Source organism: Hemiscyllium ocellatum, chromosome 11, assembly GCF_020745735.1.
Source record: "Hemiscyllium ocellatum isolate sHemOce1 chromosome 11, sHemOce1.pat.X.cur, whole genome shotgun sequence".
Classification (NCBI taxonomy): domain Eukaryota; kingdom Metazoa; phylum Chordata; class Chondrichthyes; order Orectolobiformes; family Hemiscylliidae; genus Hemiscyllium; species Hemiscyllium ocellatum.
The window spans coordinates 14228161-14240981 of NC_083411.1; the positions used below are offsets into that span (position 1 = coordinate 14228161).

The 12821-nt window shown below is 42.3% G+C and overlaps 1 protein-coding gene across 2 annotated transcripts in view; it reads left to right on the forward strand.

Moving 5' to 3' along the window:
- The window catches only part of si:zfos-2326c3.2 (mitogen-activated protein kinase kinase kinase kinase 4), a 290366-nt gene extending 287777 nt beyond the window's left edge, over positions 1 to 2589 (forward strand). For both annotated transcript variants that reach the window (XM_060832025.1, XM_060832026.1), the window contains 2 exons: positions 66 to 205; positions 2307 to 2589. In XM_060832025.1, the coding sequence (XP_060688008.1) occupies positions 66 to 205; positions 2307 to 2390 (224 nt within the window). In that variant the 3' untranslated portion in view covers positions 2391 to 2589. The remainder of the gene's footprint in view (positions 1 to 65; positions 206 to 2306) is intronic.
- The last annotated feature ends 10232 nt before the right edge of the window (positions 2590 to 12821 follow it).

A 12821-nucleotide genomic window follows, 5' to 3' on the forward strand; every position in this document is an offset into this window, starting at 1 on the left:
TTTTGTTTTAGGTTTCCGTCATCCTTTATTCCTTGTTTAACAGCACTTTTCCTTTTGTTTTGTAGCCTATATCCAATCAAATCACATAATGGGATGGGGAGAGAAGGCCATCGAGCTCCGTTCTGTAGAAAATGGGTGTCTTGACGGAGTGTTTATGCACAAAAAGGCACAGAAACTGAAATTCTTGTGTGAACGGAATGACAAGGTAAATATCCAGAATCAAGAGTTTTATGTTAATGCTTAAACATGTGCCACACTACTCTCAGGGCCAGATTTCTGCAGGTTTGTTGATTTGATCAACAGTCCCTTGTTAGTGATTCTTGATACTTCTCGAATACTTTGCTTTGTTTTTATTCAAACATGAAGGGCAACATTTTCACACAGAGAGTAGTGTGTATATGGAATGAACTGCGAGAGGAAGTGGTAGACGCAGGTACAACATTTAACTAGGTACATGAAAAGGAAAGGTAGAGGGGTATGGGCTAAACTCAGGCAAATGGAATTTGTTTAAATTGTGACACCTAGTCAGCATGGATGAGCTGGACTGCTTCCATGCTGTATGACACAATGAGATGTGGGCATCACTGGGCAAGGTTACCATTAATTGTCCATCCTTAATTGCCTAGACAGTGATTACAAGTCAATCACATTACTGTGGACTTTGAGTCCTATGTAAGCCAGAATATCAGATTCTCTTCACTGAAAGGGTGTTAGATGGGCCCTTACGACAATTGTTACATGATTGGTCATTAGACTAATTTTTTCCCCAATTTATTTTTGTATTGAATTCAAATTTCACCATTTACCTTGGTCAGATTTGAATTCATATCCCCAAAACATAAGCTTGGGGTTCTGGATTACTAGCCCAGTGACATTAACTCTATGCCACAACCTTGCACTATCTTGTTTATAGAATTACAGAATCCCCACAGTGTAGAAACAAGTCCACACCAACTCTCCAAAGAGTAACCCACCTACACTCATCCCCCTACCCTATTATTCTATATTTACCCCGACCGGTGCACCTATGAGCAATTTAGCTTGGCCAATTCACCTAACCTGTATTCTTATCTGGGTACCAAAATGTATCATTAACTTCCATTAGGTCAGCTAATTCCATCAAATGGCTTCTGATCATAAAGTTATCATTCCAGGGGTTTGAGTATATCATTGAAACAATGCAGCACCAAGGGAGTTTTGCATTGAAAGAAGTAATATTTTTCAGGTAGGATGCTGAACTGCAGTTCCTTCTGTCTAAGTGCATTGCACATTTAAAAAAAATTCCCAAAGTATGTATGCCCTTGTAGCTCAATATTAATGACCTGTCTACAACATCCAGGATCAAGTCCTTCCTCAGGATGTGATGGCCATGGAGATGGTGTCATAATATATTCAAATATATTGACTAAAAATAAAAAAAAATCCATGATCAATATTCAGGAACATAAAGTTGATTGATTAGTCAATTGTCTTCTTGCTGTTTTAAACTTCATTGTTGCATTTTCCTAAGGGATTGGCCCAAGCGTTTAGGACTTCAGTTATGTGGAGAGACCAATGAAGCTAGGCTCGGTTTCCTTAGAGTGAAAAACACTAACAGGAGATTTAACAGCTGTTTTCATGTTAAGAGGAGTTTAAATAGAGTTGATGAAGTGAAACTGTTGGTATTGGGTGAGGAGCTGGTAACAGAAGTGCGTAGATAATCAGCAAATGCACCAGAAGGGAACTGAGAAGAATTTTCCTTACCCACAGAGTTATGGTCTGAAATGCACTGCCTTAAGCAAAAACAAGACCACCTTCAATAGGAAGCAATCGCAGAGCCATGGGGAAAGAGTAGGGGACTGGGGATATTGGCAGCTCTTTCAAATTGCTAGCACAGGCATGGTGGATTAAGTGGCCTTCTTCTGAGTGATGTAACTCTACAATATGAAACCTTCATATAAATACAATGTTTTTACATTGTCTCAGACAGTTTATATTACAGCAACAACAATTTGGATTTTTGTAGTGCCTTCAATATGATAAATAAGCCTGGTGTAAATATCCTGAGCAGTCCAACCAGATGAGACTTTCATATTAGTGGATATTTGTGACTTTTGATTAACAATTTTATAAAGAGATAATATAAAATGGTGAGCTGGAGGTTAGCAAATGATGTAGGTCCTTTCTATGGTAATCACGTTCCAATTTATATAGTTGGTGCATCAATGCAAATTATTAATGTAATTGTTAAACCTTATCGTTAATTTATTAAAAATAATTCACTGGCTCTAGTTATTAACACACTCCACCTTTTACTTTTCTTTCAGGTGTTCTTTGCCTCTGCTCAGTCCGGTGGATGCAGTCAGATTTATTTTATGACACTTGGTCAGAACTCTCTGTTGAACTGGTAGCCTCCAGGAATCTTGAAAACACTCTCTGGAAGTTGTGTTGCAAAGAAGTGACCATCTTCATATATTCCCAGTCCCATTGACATTCACTGTTCTCGAATAATTGTGGCAGTGTCAGTCAAGAGTTGACCTTCCATCTAGAACCGATGTCACAGTTGAGCAGAAGCTGTTGCCAAGTATTATGCCAATGACCAAAACTAGTTTCTGTAATTCTACTGATTTAAGTTAGGGTTGTTGTAGCATATAGACAATATATTGCTGTACTGTTAAGCAAAAAAAAGTAGCTTAGTGTGCCAACTGTTTGCACATATATATAGATGTGTCTTAAGATCTTTTGCACAATCACATCTTTTATAGTTCACTTGCACTGCAAGTGACAACCTCCAACGTTTTACCCCAGTATTTTGTATATGCGGTATTTTAGATGGGTTTTATGTTAGTAATGCTATTATTAATGCAGAGATGTACTGTATTTTACTTGAGAATAATTCTGTAGCAATTTTTCCAAAGTGGCTTTCTGACGCTTCTGACACCCAGTGCACTGCAGCAGCCTGGATTTGGGTGATTCTGAAGCAGGTCAGTCAATCACTATCAGGCCATTTGCATAGCACTTACCCGAACTCAATGGGGTCGATTTTCAACTTGCTGCCTGGGTTTAGGTGCATTAGGAGCAGGAGTAAGCCATTTAACCATCAATTCTACTTCACCATTCAATTAGGCCATGTCTCATCTCAATAGATGGGATGGGAGAAGGAGGAATGGGGTGAGTGGAGGGATGGGGTCTTCCATGACAAACTCAACTACATCAGGATGGGAAGGGTAAAGTAGGGAGAGCCTTGCCTAGAGGGCACTTGAAGACCATTTACTGACCTCATCTCACTGAGTACTAATATATGCTCACTGACAGATGAGGGCTACACCAGGAGGGCCGACCACCTGCTGAAAGGCAGCCTGAGGGGACGGGGTGGGGAATGGGGAGGGTTGGTTCTGCCTTTCTGGGCATAAAGTGCCCAATGGTGGAATCCATCAAAAGCAAGGTCAAAGGCCTGGAGAAAGGTGTCCCTTTAGACCGAGCCCATCTCCCACCTCACCAGGGCTTCTCTGGTGAAGCTGAGAGCCCCAGCAGTACGCTGCCTGGTTGGGCTTGAATGCTGGCAGGGCTCCCGGTAATGGCTGCGGCAGAATTGTCACCAATCGGCCCATCATCACGGTCATTACATTCAGGCATGACTGCTCTGGTTCGAATTTTTCAGATTCTTTCGGCTTCTTGTCAATTTGCTGGAGCGCAGGCCACAGTTTCTCTGGTAACTCTCAACAGTATCCGACCCCCATTCCAAATGTCTCAACCCGCAGTACAGGTCACGCGGTGGAAATTCAAACTGAATAGTTTCAAAAGCGGCCAATCAACTCCTAGCATCAGTTTTAACCCTGCGGGGGAGATCGCAAATCTTCTGTCGTAATTTTGAAAACCCGAAGCAGCTGCATTCGGTGCCAAATTGTTCTGACAGTTTACCAACAAAGGAATCAAAGTCGTGTTCCTGTAGACCTTGTGGCAATTTCTCCCATGTTGGCAAACCCGTGGGGTTGATAATGTGGATGGGAAAGTTTAGACCAGAGTGGTGCTGGAAAAGCACAGCAGGTCAGGTAGCATCCGAGGACCAGGAAAATCGACGTTTTGGGCAAAAGCCCTTCATCAGGATCCCGATGAAGGGCTTTTGCCCGAAACGTCAATTTTCCTGCTCCTCGGATGCTGCCTGACCTGCTGTGCTTTTCCAGCACCACTCTGATCTAAACTGTGGTTTCCAGCACCTGTAGTCCTCACCTTTGCCTAATGTGAATGGGAAAGTCGATCTTGTAAATTCCAATGAACAAGTTGAGTTATAGCATTCCTGCCGCCTCCAAACCCGTCATTTTAATATTTTAGCAACAGCTACAATTTCCCTTTACTTTGCTAATGTCAAAATTTAAATTGGATTTCTAAAGTAATGTGTCCCACACGCGAGATTGCAATAATATGTGATGGTGCAAATTCGTTTGGAGGTGCTAGTAAAGATTCTTGAAATATGCAGAAGTATTCCCTGCCCTGTCCCTTCTGAGTCACGTTCTGGTGAATAAACTGACCCTTGTAAATATAAACACTACCGCAGTTAGGAGGTAGTGTGGGGGTTATTAAAAAAATAAAAAATAAAAATGTGAACAGGAGATTAGAGAGAAAAAATAAATAAACTGGCCACTGTCCTGGATGTATCGCGCACCACTACAGATACATTTTCTGATTTTTCATCAAATATTTAAGACATTGAAAGCAGTGGTGTACAATTGCCCCTGACAGGCTGGCTTGGGATGAGATCAGGAAGACAAACCGAGGGTTAAGTGAGGGTTTGTGTTGATGGGATTCTGCCAACTAGCTGCTGTCACCTCAGCTGTGCTTATGCAGTTAGTGCCGCTGAAGATACATTTGACAAACCGGTCTCCAATCGGTGCCTGACGACATAACAATGTACCCATAAGGGCAATCAATGTTGCGCTTTTACAGATTGTGTGGCAATATCTCCAGGAGCTGCCAAAACCACAGGGGATAATAACATGGATGGGAAAGTAGATCTGACACATTCCAAAGCACAGGCCAGTTCACAGCAAACCCTCCACCCACCTCCCCCCCACCCCCCAACCCCACCATGACTTCTGTGGATTTTCTGTAGATGTGTTCCTGCTGGCTTTTTGCAAGTGTTAATTTAGCTGCTGAGTTCATCCAAGGGTCTCAGGAAGGAAAAGTCATAACGTAAAGCAAATTCGGAAAACAAAGAGATGACACAAATAGATTTTGGCAACTTGGAACTTACAAAATGCTGAGAGAGGTTAGATAGGGTAGATGCAAATGAACTGTTACCCACCTCCCCCAGCCCCACTCCTCCCCCAAAGCCAGGAGATGCAATTTAAAAATATAGGGTTTTGTCACTTTGGTCCCTGATCTTAGGAGAATTTCTTTTTACCTGGAGGGCTGTGTGTCCACCACAGACGGATGGTGGAATCTCAAACTTTGAGTATTTCAAGACATAAATTGATGGATTTCTAATTGCTCGGGGTGTACAGGATTATGAGGATGAAGTGGGTAAAAGGTATTGAGGTGTTCAATCAGCCATGGTGGTGCTGAGTATCAGGACAGATTGGACAGGCTGAATTACCCACACCTGTACTGATGTGAAATCTAGGGGTTGTTTTATAACCACATAAACAACAAGAAGAGAATTAAAGCAAGGTTAGACGTATTCAGGACCATTCAGTGTAATGTTTGTGTGCAGATGGAGAATGTTGGTGTAGTTCTTAAGGAATCCTTGTATGTTTTCATGACAGAGAGGAACAATACAGACATTGGGAGCAGGAAAGAGGCATGTGCAATATTTGATGAAATTAACATAGTAGGAGTGAACATTCAAAGTTTGTGAGAAGATTTGTAGCTCGGGTGCTCGTTGTTGTGGTTCTGTTTGCCGAGCTGGGAGTTTTTATTGCAAACGTTTCGTCCCCTTTCTAGGTGACATCTTCAGTGCTTGGGAGCCTCCTGTGAAGCCTTCACAGGAGGCTCCCAAGCACTGAAGATGTCACCTAGAAAGGGGACAAAACGTTTGCAACAAAAACTCCCAGCTCGGTGAACAGAACCACAACAAAGAGTGAACATATTAAAGCACTTAACATTGTTGAAATTGGAAATATCCCTCATCTTAAATAAAATATATCTATTCTAGGCTGGTCAGCCATTCAAGAGTAGAAATATCTAGACTCTGACCATCATTTTCTGATCTTTTCTGGCCATTGGTGTAGAGCCAGAGGACAGAGGAACAGCTAATGTTGCACTATTGTTTATAAAGCAAGCTGGGGATAGTCAGAGTAATTAGGGTCTCAATCAAACTTGGGGTGGGAAAATTGTTGGAAATGATTATGAGGAACAAGGACAAATCTTCATTTTGAAGGAAGCCCTACAGAGTGTTGCTGAACAAAGAGACCTTGGAGTGCAGGTTCATAGCCCCTTGAAAATGGAGTCACAGGTAGATAGGATAGTGAAGAAGGCGTTTGGTATGCTTTCCTTTGTTGGTCAGAGTATTGAGTACTAGCGTTGGGAGGTCATGTTGCTGCTATACAGGACACTGATTAGGCCACTATTGGAATATTGCATGCAATTCTGGTCTCCTTCCTTTTGGAAAGATGTTGTGAAATTTGAAAGGGCTCAGAAAAGATTTGCAAGGATGTTGCCAGGGTTGGAGGATTTGAGCTATAGGGAGAGGCTGAACAGGCTGGGGGGGGTGACTTTATAGAGGTTTACAAAATTATGAGGGGCATATATAAGGTAAATAAGCAAAGTCTTATCCCTGGGATCGGGGAGTCCAGAACTAGAGGGCATAGGTTTAGGGTGAGAGGGGGAAGATATAAAAGAGACCTAAGGGGCAACTTTTTCACACAGAGGATGGTACGTGTATGGAGTGAGCTGCCAGAGGAAGTGGTGGAGGCTGGTACAATTGCAACATTTACGAGGCATTTGGATGGGTAAATGAATAGGAAGGGTTTGGAGGGATATGGGCCAGGTGCTGGCAGGTGGGACTAGATTGGGTTGGGATATCTGGTCGGCATGGATGGGTTGGACCGAAGGGTCTGTTTCCATGCTGTACATCTCTATGACTCTATGACAGAAACGAATCACACATGGTCAGCATAGATTTGTTTACGGAATGTCATTTCGAACTATGCAGATGGAATTTTTTGAGACAGTAACAAGGAATGTTGATGAGGGTGGTGTGTTGATGTCATGTACAGAGGAACCTTGATTATCCAATTGACACGGGCAGGAAGGATTTTGTTTGGATAATCGAATGCCGGATAATACAGTTTAGCCAAGCTTTGGGAGCTTGCGATCTTGTCTGGATAATCTGGAATTTGGTAAATCAAACGCTGGATAATCGAGGTTCCTTTGTATAGAGAATTTAGCAAGGCTTTTGAGGAGATGCTGCATGAAAAACCGGTCAAGAAAGTAAAACCCAAAACCAGGCAGCAACTTAAAACCTATATTGTGTCAGAGGCTAGAAGGAAAATATAGGTCAGTGGGTGTTTGTGTGACTGAAAGACTGTTTCTACTGGTGCTCCAAATGGCTTAGAACTAGCTCCCTTGCTTTGTGAAGTACATATGGATAGTTCAGATTTGAATATCGATGCATAATCAACAAGATTGCTGTGCAATAAACTGGCTGTGCAGTTGATAATGAGGAAGAAAGCTATGGGCAGCACGGTGACTCAGTGGTTAGCACTGCTGCCTCACAGCGCAGAGACCCAGGTTCAGTTCCCGCCTCAGGTGACTGACTATGTGGAGTTCGCGTGGGTTTGCTCCGGGTGCTCTGGTTTCCTCCCACAGTCCAAAAATGTGCAGGTTAGGTGAATTGACCATGCTAAATTGCCCGTTGTGTTAGCTGCAGGGATAAATGTAGGGGAATGGGTCTGGGTGGGTGCGCTTCGGCGGGTCGGTGTGGACTTGTTGGGCCGAAGGGCCTGTTTCCATGTTGTAAGTAATCTAAAAAAAGCTGTACCTTATGGGAATAGACTGGTCAGATGGGCAGAAGAGCGGCAAATGGTGTTCACTCTGGAGAATTGAGAGAGGATGTATTTGGAGAAAACCAACCAGATGAGGGAATGCACAATAAATAATTGGGTACTGAGAAATGTAGAAGAACAGGAAGACCTTGGAGTGCATGTCTACAAATCTCCAAAGATGATTGGATAGGTAAATAAACCAGTTAAGAAGATAACTGGGATGTTTGCCTTTGTGAACTGAGGTGTAGAATTGTAAAGGCTGAGACATTATACTGGAGCTGTGTAAACCATTGGCGAGGCTAATGTTCCTTGTGGTTTCAGTCACAGGACAACAGGAAAGATGTGATTGCACTAGCAAAGAGACTTGCAAGGGGATGTCTCCACTGGACAATTTTAGTCAAGAGGAAATTTCTGCTTGGCTCCCGTTGTTTGCCATGGGACAGAGGAGGCTGCGGAGAAATGTGTTAGAAATGCATGATGTTATGAGAAATTAAGATGGAGTGCATAGGAAAACTTTATCCCATTTGATTGAGAATTCCATAAAGCCGGAAACATTGACTTAAAGTGGGAGATAGGTAAAAACAATAACTGCAGATGCTGGAAACCAGATTCTGGATCAGTGGTGCTGGAAGAGCACAGCAGTTCAGGCAGCATCCAAGGAGCAGGGAAATCGATGTTTCGGGCAAAAGCCCTTCATCAGGAATAAAGGCAGTGAGCTGGAAGCATGGAGTGATATCCCCACCCCACCCTCCTCTAGCTTATCTCTCCATGCTTCCAGCTCACTGCCTTTATTCCTGATGAAGGGCTTTTGCCCGAAATGTCGATTAAAGTGGGAGGTTCAGAGGAGACTGGAATGGACATTTCTTTCACCCAAAGAGTTTTGAGGTTGGGAACATGGTGTTTGCTGGGCTGGTAGAACTGGAAACATGAATTGTATTTGAAAAGCATTCAGATGGGCACCTTGAAGTGCTTTAATCTGCAAGAACTGGAAAGTAGGATTAGGCTGGATGTCTTCTTGACAGCTAGCATGGACACAATGGGCTGAATGGACTCTACTTCATGTATTAAATATCTAGGATTCTGTGACCCCCTTAGCTTTTTGTAAAAGCTTTATTTTTTTTCTCATATTTTCGGTTTCTTCCCTGTCTCTGATACACATGAGAAATACTGTCACAGTTTTAGAAACAGCTTGACCTGATTAGCCAGTCAGGTGCAGTCTCAAATATCTCCTCAGATTTCTCTTTTCCCTGTCTTCTGTTTTTTTTTAGACTGCCCACCTCCAGTTCAGGGGGGTCTTTGTAACATTTCCCTGAGAGGTAAGATGGATAAAAGAATGAAATAAGCAGAAAAAAGTGGGATACTAGCTAGGTGACTGAATAAAGTTTCAAAGTGATGTGCAAGTGAAGCAAGGGGTGATTTGAGAACATACTTTTTCCCACAGAGAGTAGTTAGGGTATGGAGTGCACTGCCTGGAACTGTGGTGGAGGCAGGTTTAATTGAGGCATTCGAGAGGGACATTGGAGGTTATTTAGATAGAAATGGTGTACAAGGGTTATAGGGAAAAGGCAGGAAATTGGCATTAGGGAATAGAACTGGTGCAGAAACAATGGGTCGAATGGCCTCCTCCTGAGCCGCACCTATTCTGTGATCCTGTAAATAAGAAAGAAAGAGAGCACACAGGCAGAGAAATATGGAGCAGGAATCTTTTTGGGGTGCTGCAGTCTCCGACCCCAGATAAAATGTCAGTGGGTTGGTGAAGGGAGCTCAGCCCTGAACTCAGCGAACCCTGAACCAATGAAAATTAATTGCTTTCAGGCGAGACTTCTGTCCTTTTCTCAGGAGCTACCACCCAGAATGGCGTTTATTGTTGGAATGTAGGAAGACCACAATGTCAGGGAGTCATGTAAGGCTAGTCTCGAAGGTTTCGATGAGCAGGTTGAGGGGCCGAATTTAAGAGACTGAGGTGGTGGGTGGAATAAAGGTTGAAAGAGAGTGAATGGCCATTGGAGGAGCTCATTCATCCAATGGACTCAAGGGGACCCACAAAGAGGTTGCCCCTCTTGCCTGGGAACAACAAGCACAGCTCACTCTGCAAGATGTCTCACATGGCACAGAGCTCCCCACTTCATGGGTGGCACAAAACAAAGCCATTAATTGTCTACTTTAGGCACTCAAGAGACCCAAGAGCGGGCAGAATGCCCAACGTCACCTCTGCATCCTGCAAAATTCCAGGCAGGTCAGCGCAGGAGGGTTTCGGCCGCAGGAATGCCAGCTACTGTATATATTGGGTCAGCCTTCACATCCATTGGTGAGGGGCATGAAATCCAGCTTATGGAGTGAATGAAGCGGCAAGAGGATGGAAAAGAAGGATTTAAATCTGGGGTGAAGGAAATATTTGGAGAAAGAAATGAGAAGAGGGTGAGAGAAGGTGGTGAGCAGAAAGAGAGTGAATGGAGAGCAGAGAAGACATGAAGGTGAGCAGAAAAAAGACACAGAGGAACACAAATGAACCAATAAAAAGCAGAGAGAGAGAGGTGAACAGAGAGAGAGAGATGGGTGAGCTGAAAGCAGAGGGAGAGGTAAATAGAGAGTGAACAGAGAGAGCAGAGAAAGAGGTGAACAGATCGAGAGCCATGTAAGATATATATATGCAGAATGAAAGCAGAGAACTATAGACATTTGCAGAAAGAAAGTAGAGAGAGAGGTGAGCAGGGACCACAACAAAGAAAGAAGTGGGGAGAAATCTTAAAGAAATAAGTTCAAAGAGAAATAAGCAAAGGCAAAGAAAGAGAAAAACAACACAGATTCAACCCAGCATATTGAAACTGAAATATCACAGATGTAGAGAGCTCACAGAGAATAAGTTATTAAAGAAAGCCAGCAGTGAATTATAATTAAATCTCAGAGAATTAACCTTAGGGAGTCAGATCATTGTTCAAATGTATATCTTTGATTTATACTCACAGTTTCATTATTTTCAGACAATTACTAGTGAATTCTCACTTGTGTGGAGACTGGACAAGGCAATGAGAAATGGTGGGAAGCAGGGAGGTTGTGGTGTAAAGAAGTTAAGTTTGACACATTTTTACCTCTCTCTCTCGCTATTACATCTTGGGATCTTCAGATCCAGCAGAAAGGCTGTCGGAGTGCAAACTGCAGTAATCCATTAGAAATATTGTCTGTTGTCTTCACTGTCAATGATCACTTATATCAGATTGAGTTTCAGACACTCTGTATTGAGTGAGGTACCTTCAGATTTGTGTTTTAAGTCCAGGTCAAAGACAATCAGGGTTCTTAAAATGATCAATCTGTATGATATCCCAGTAGGAGGGAAAATCCCACATGCTAACTCCACAATTAAGGCTCAGAACTCTTTTTTTTTTACAGCTAACTGACCAAAGCAGGGAAACCACTGAAATTAGACTCATCTCCATGTCAATCAGAGATCATTGTGACTTTGTAGCAAATAGATTCAGCCACCCAGTCATCATTTCTCTTGATTTTAAACCCAAAGATTTCCACAGTAGCAAGGGGTATGTTTTATACTTGGGGCAAGACACTTCAAGAATACTGTTTGATGCTGCGCACCAATTTTTTATCTTCCAAAAATGCTGTAACCATGCATTGAACCACAATGGGAGAAGTGTCCACCAGGAGTGAGGCAGCTCTGGATGTTTTGAAACAACCTATCATCACTGAGAAATGTTGATTGATTTGCGAGGACCAAAATGACTATTTTTGAAAATCTTTCTTACAAATGTTTTGAATAGAATTCAACGTATTACCTCTCTGAGTCACTCTGATGAATTCAATGAATTATTTCTGCATTTCCTGCATGGTATTAGGTGACTTGAACATTGTGGCATGGACTTTTGTGCCAACCACAACTTTTGGATAATGACCTCAAGATCCCCAACAGCATTTGATCACATTTTCTCCCTATTTCTAGTTCTTTGTGTACCGGAAAGTAGCATTCGCTCACTGTCTAAATTTATCAAGAGAGATCTAAGTATGTCTATGCACAGGTATAAGAAACTTTTAAAATGAAGGGTTTTTTTTAATGAATTTCACTTCTACAAGAGCTAAATAAAACTCCATTGTGTTAGCACTTTAAAAGAGCAGATCAAAGATTTTTGTAACTGCTGAGAGCCAATGTTGCAAGTTTACAACTAGAGATGCTTTTATTCTTGATTTGTAACTTATAACTTGTAACTATGCACCAGAATTCCTTGAAATATTTAGAAATGCTAGGCTACGAATCACTGAAGGTCATAGTACCTTACAATTAAACAAGCCTCGATCGGACTTTGCAATTGGTCATCTTGTTTCTAGTTTGTCCAAAGCTTAAGAGAGACATAAACCTTGCTGCTACATATCTTTCTCATCACCTCTGCCAGCCTTTGTAAAATTATCTTAGGCTCTAGGCACTACCTAAGTGAATCAGATTGCAGTGATGGCCTGCTTTTCCAACAGTGATTTGCATCTCCTGTGGTATGATGTCCCATGCCCTCCAACTCTCTTCCCACCTCCCTTCAACCCAACACACTCCCTACTAAGAACACCTGACCCTTGTGAACATCTATTCTCAGAGTCATTTAAATGCAATTAATCAGTTCTCCTGCTTTCCTCTGGGGAAAAAAAAGGTGAGCATTGTGTGTTGTCATGGGCATCATAGTTTTGCATCTGGCTCCATGTTCTGTGTAACTGAAACTCTTTGAAATTGATTGGATAGAGTTTGTGACTTGAAGAGTTAAATTTCTCTCCCCATGTTCCCATAGCGATGAAGGATGCCATGGCATTCAGTGTAGGAATGGGTCAAAAGACAGAAAATACGTCTGATATGTTTCTTTAAATTCAGTA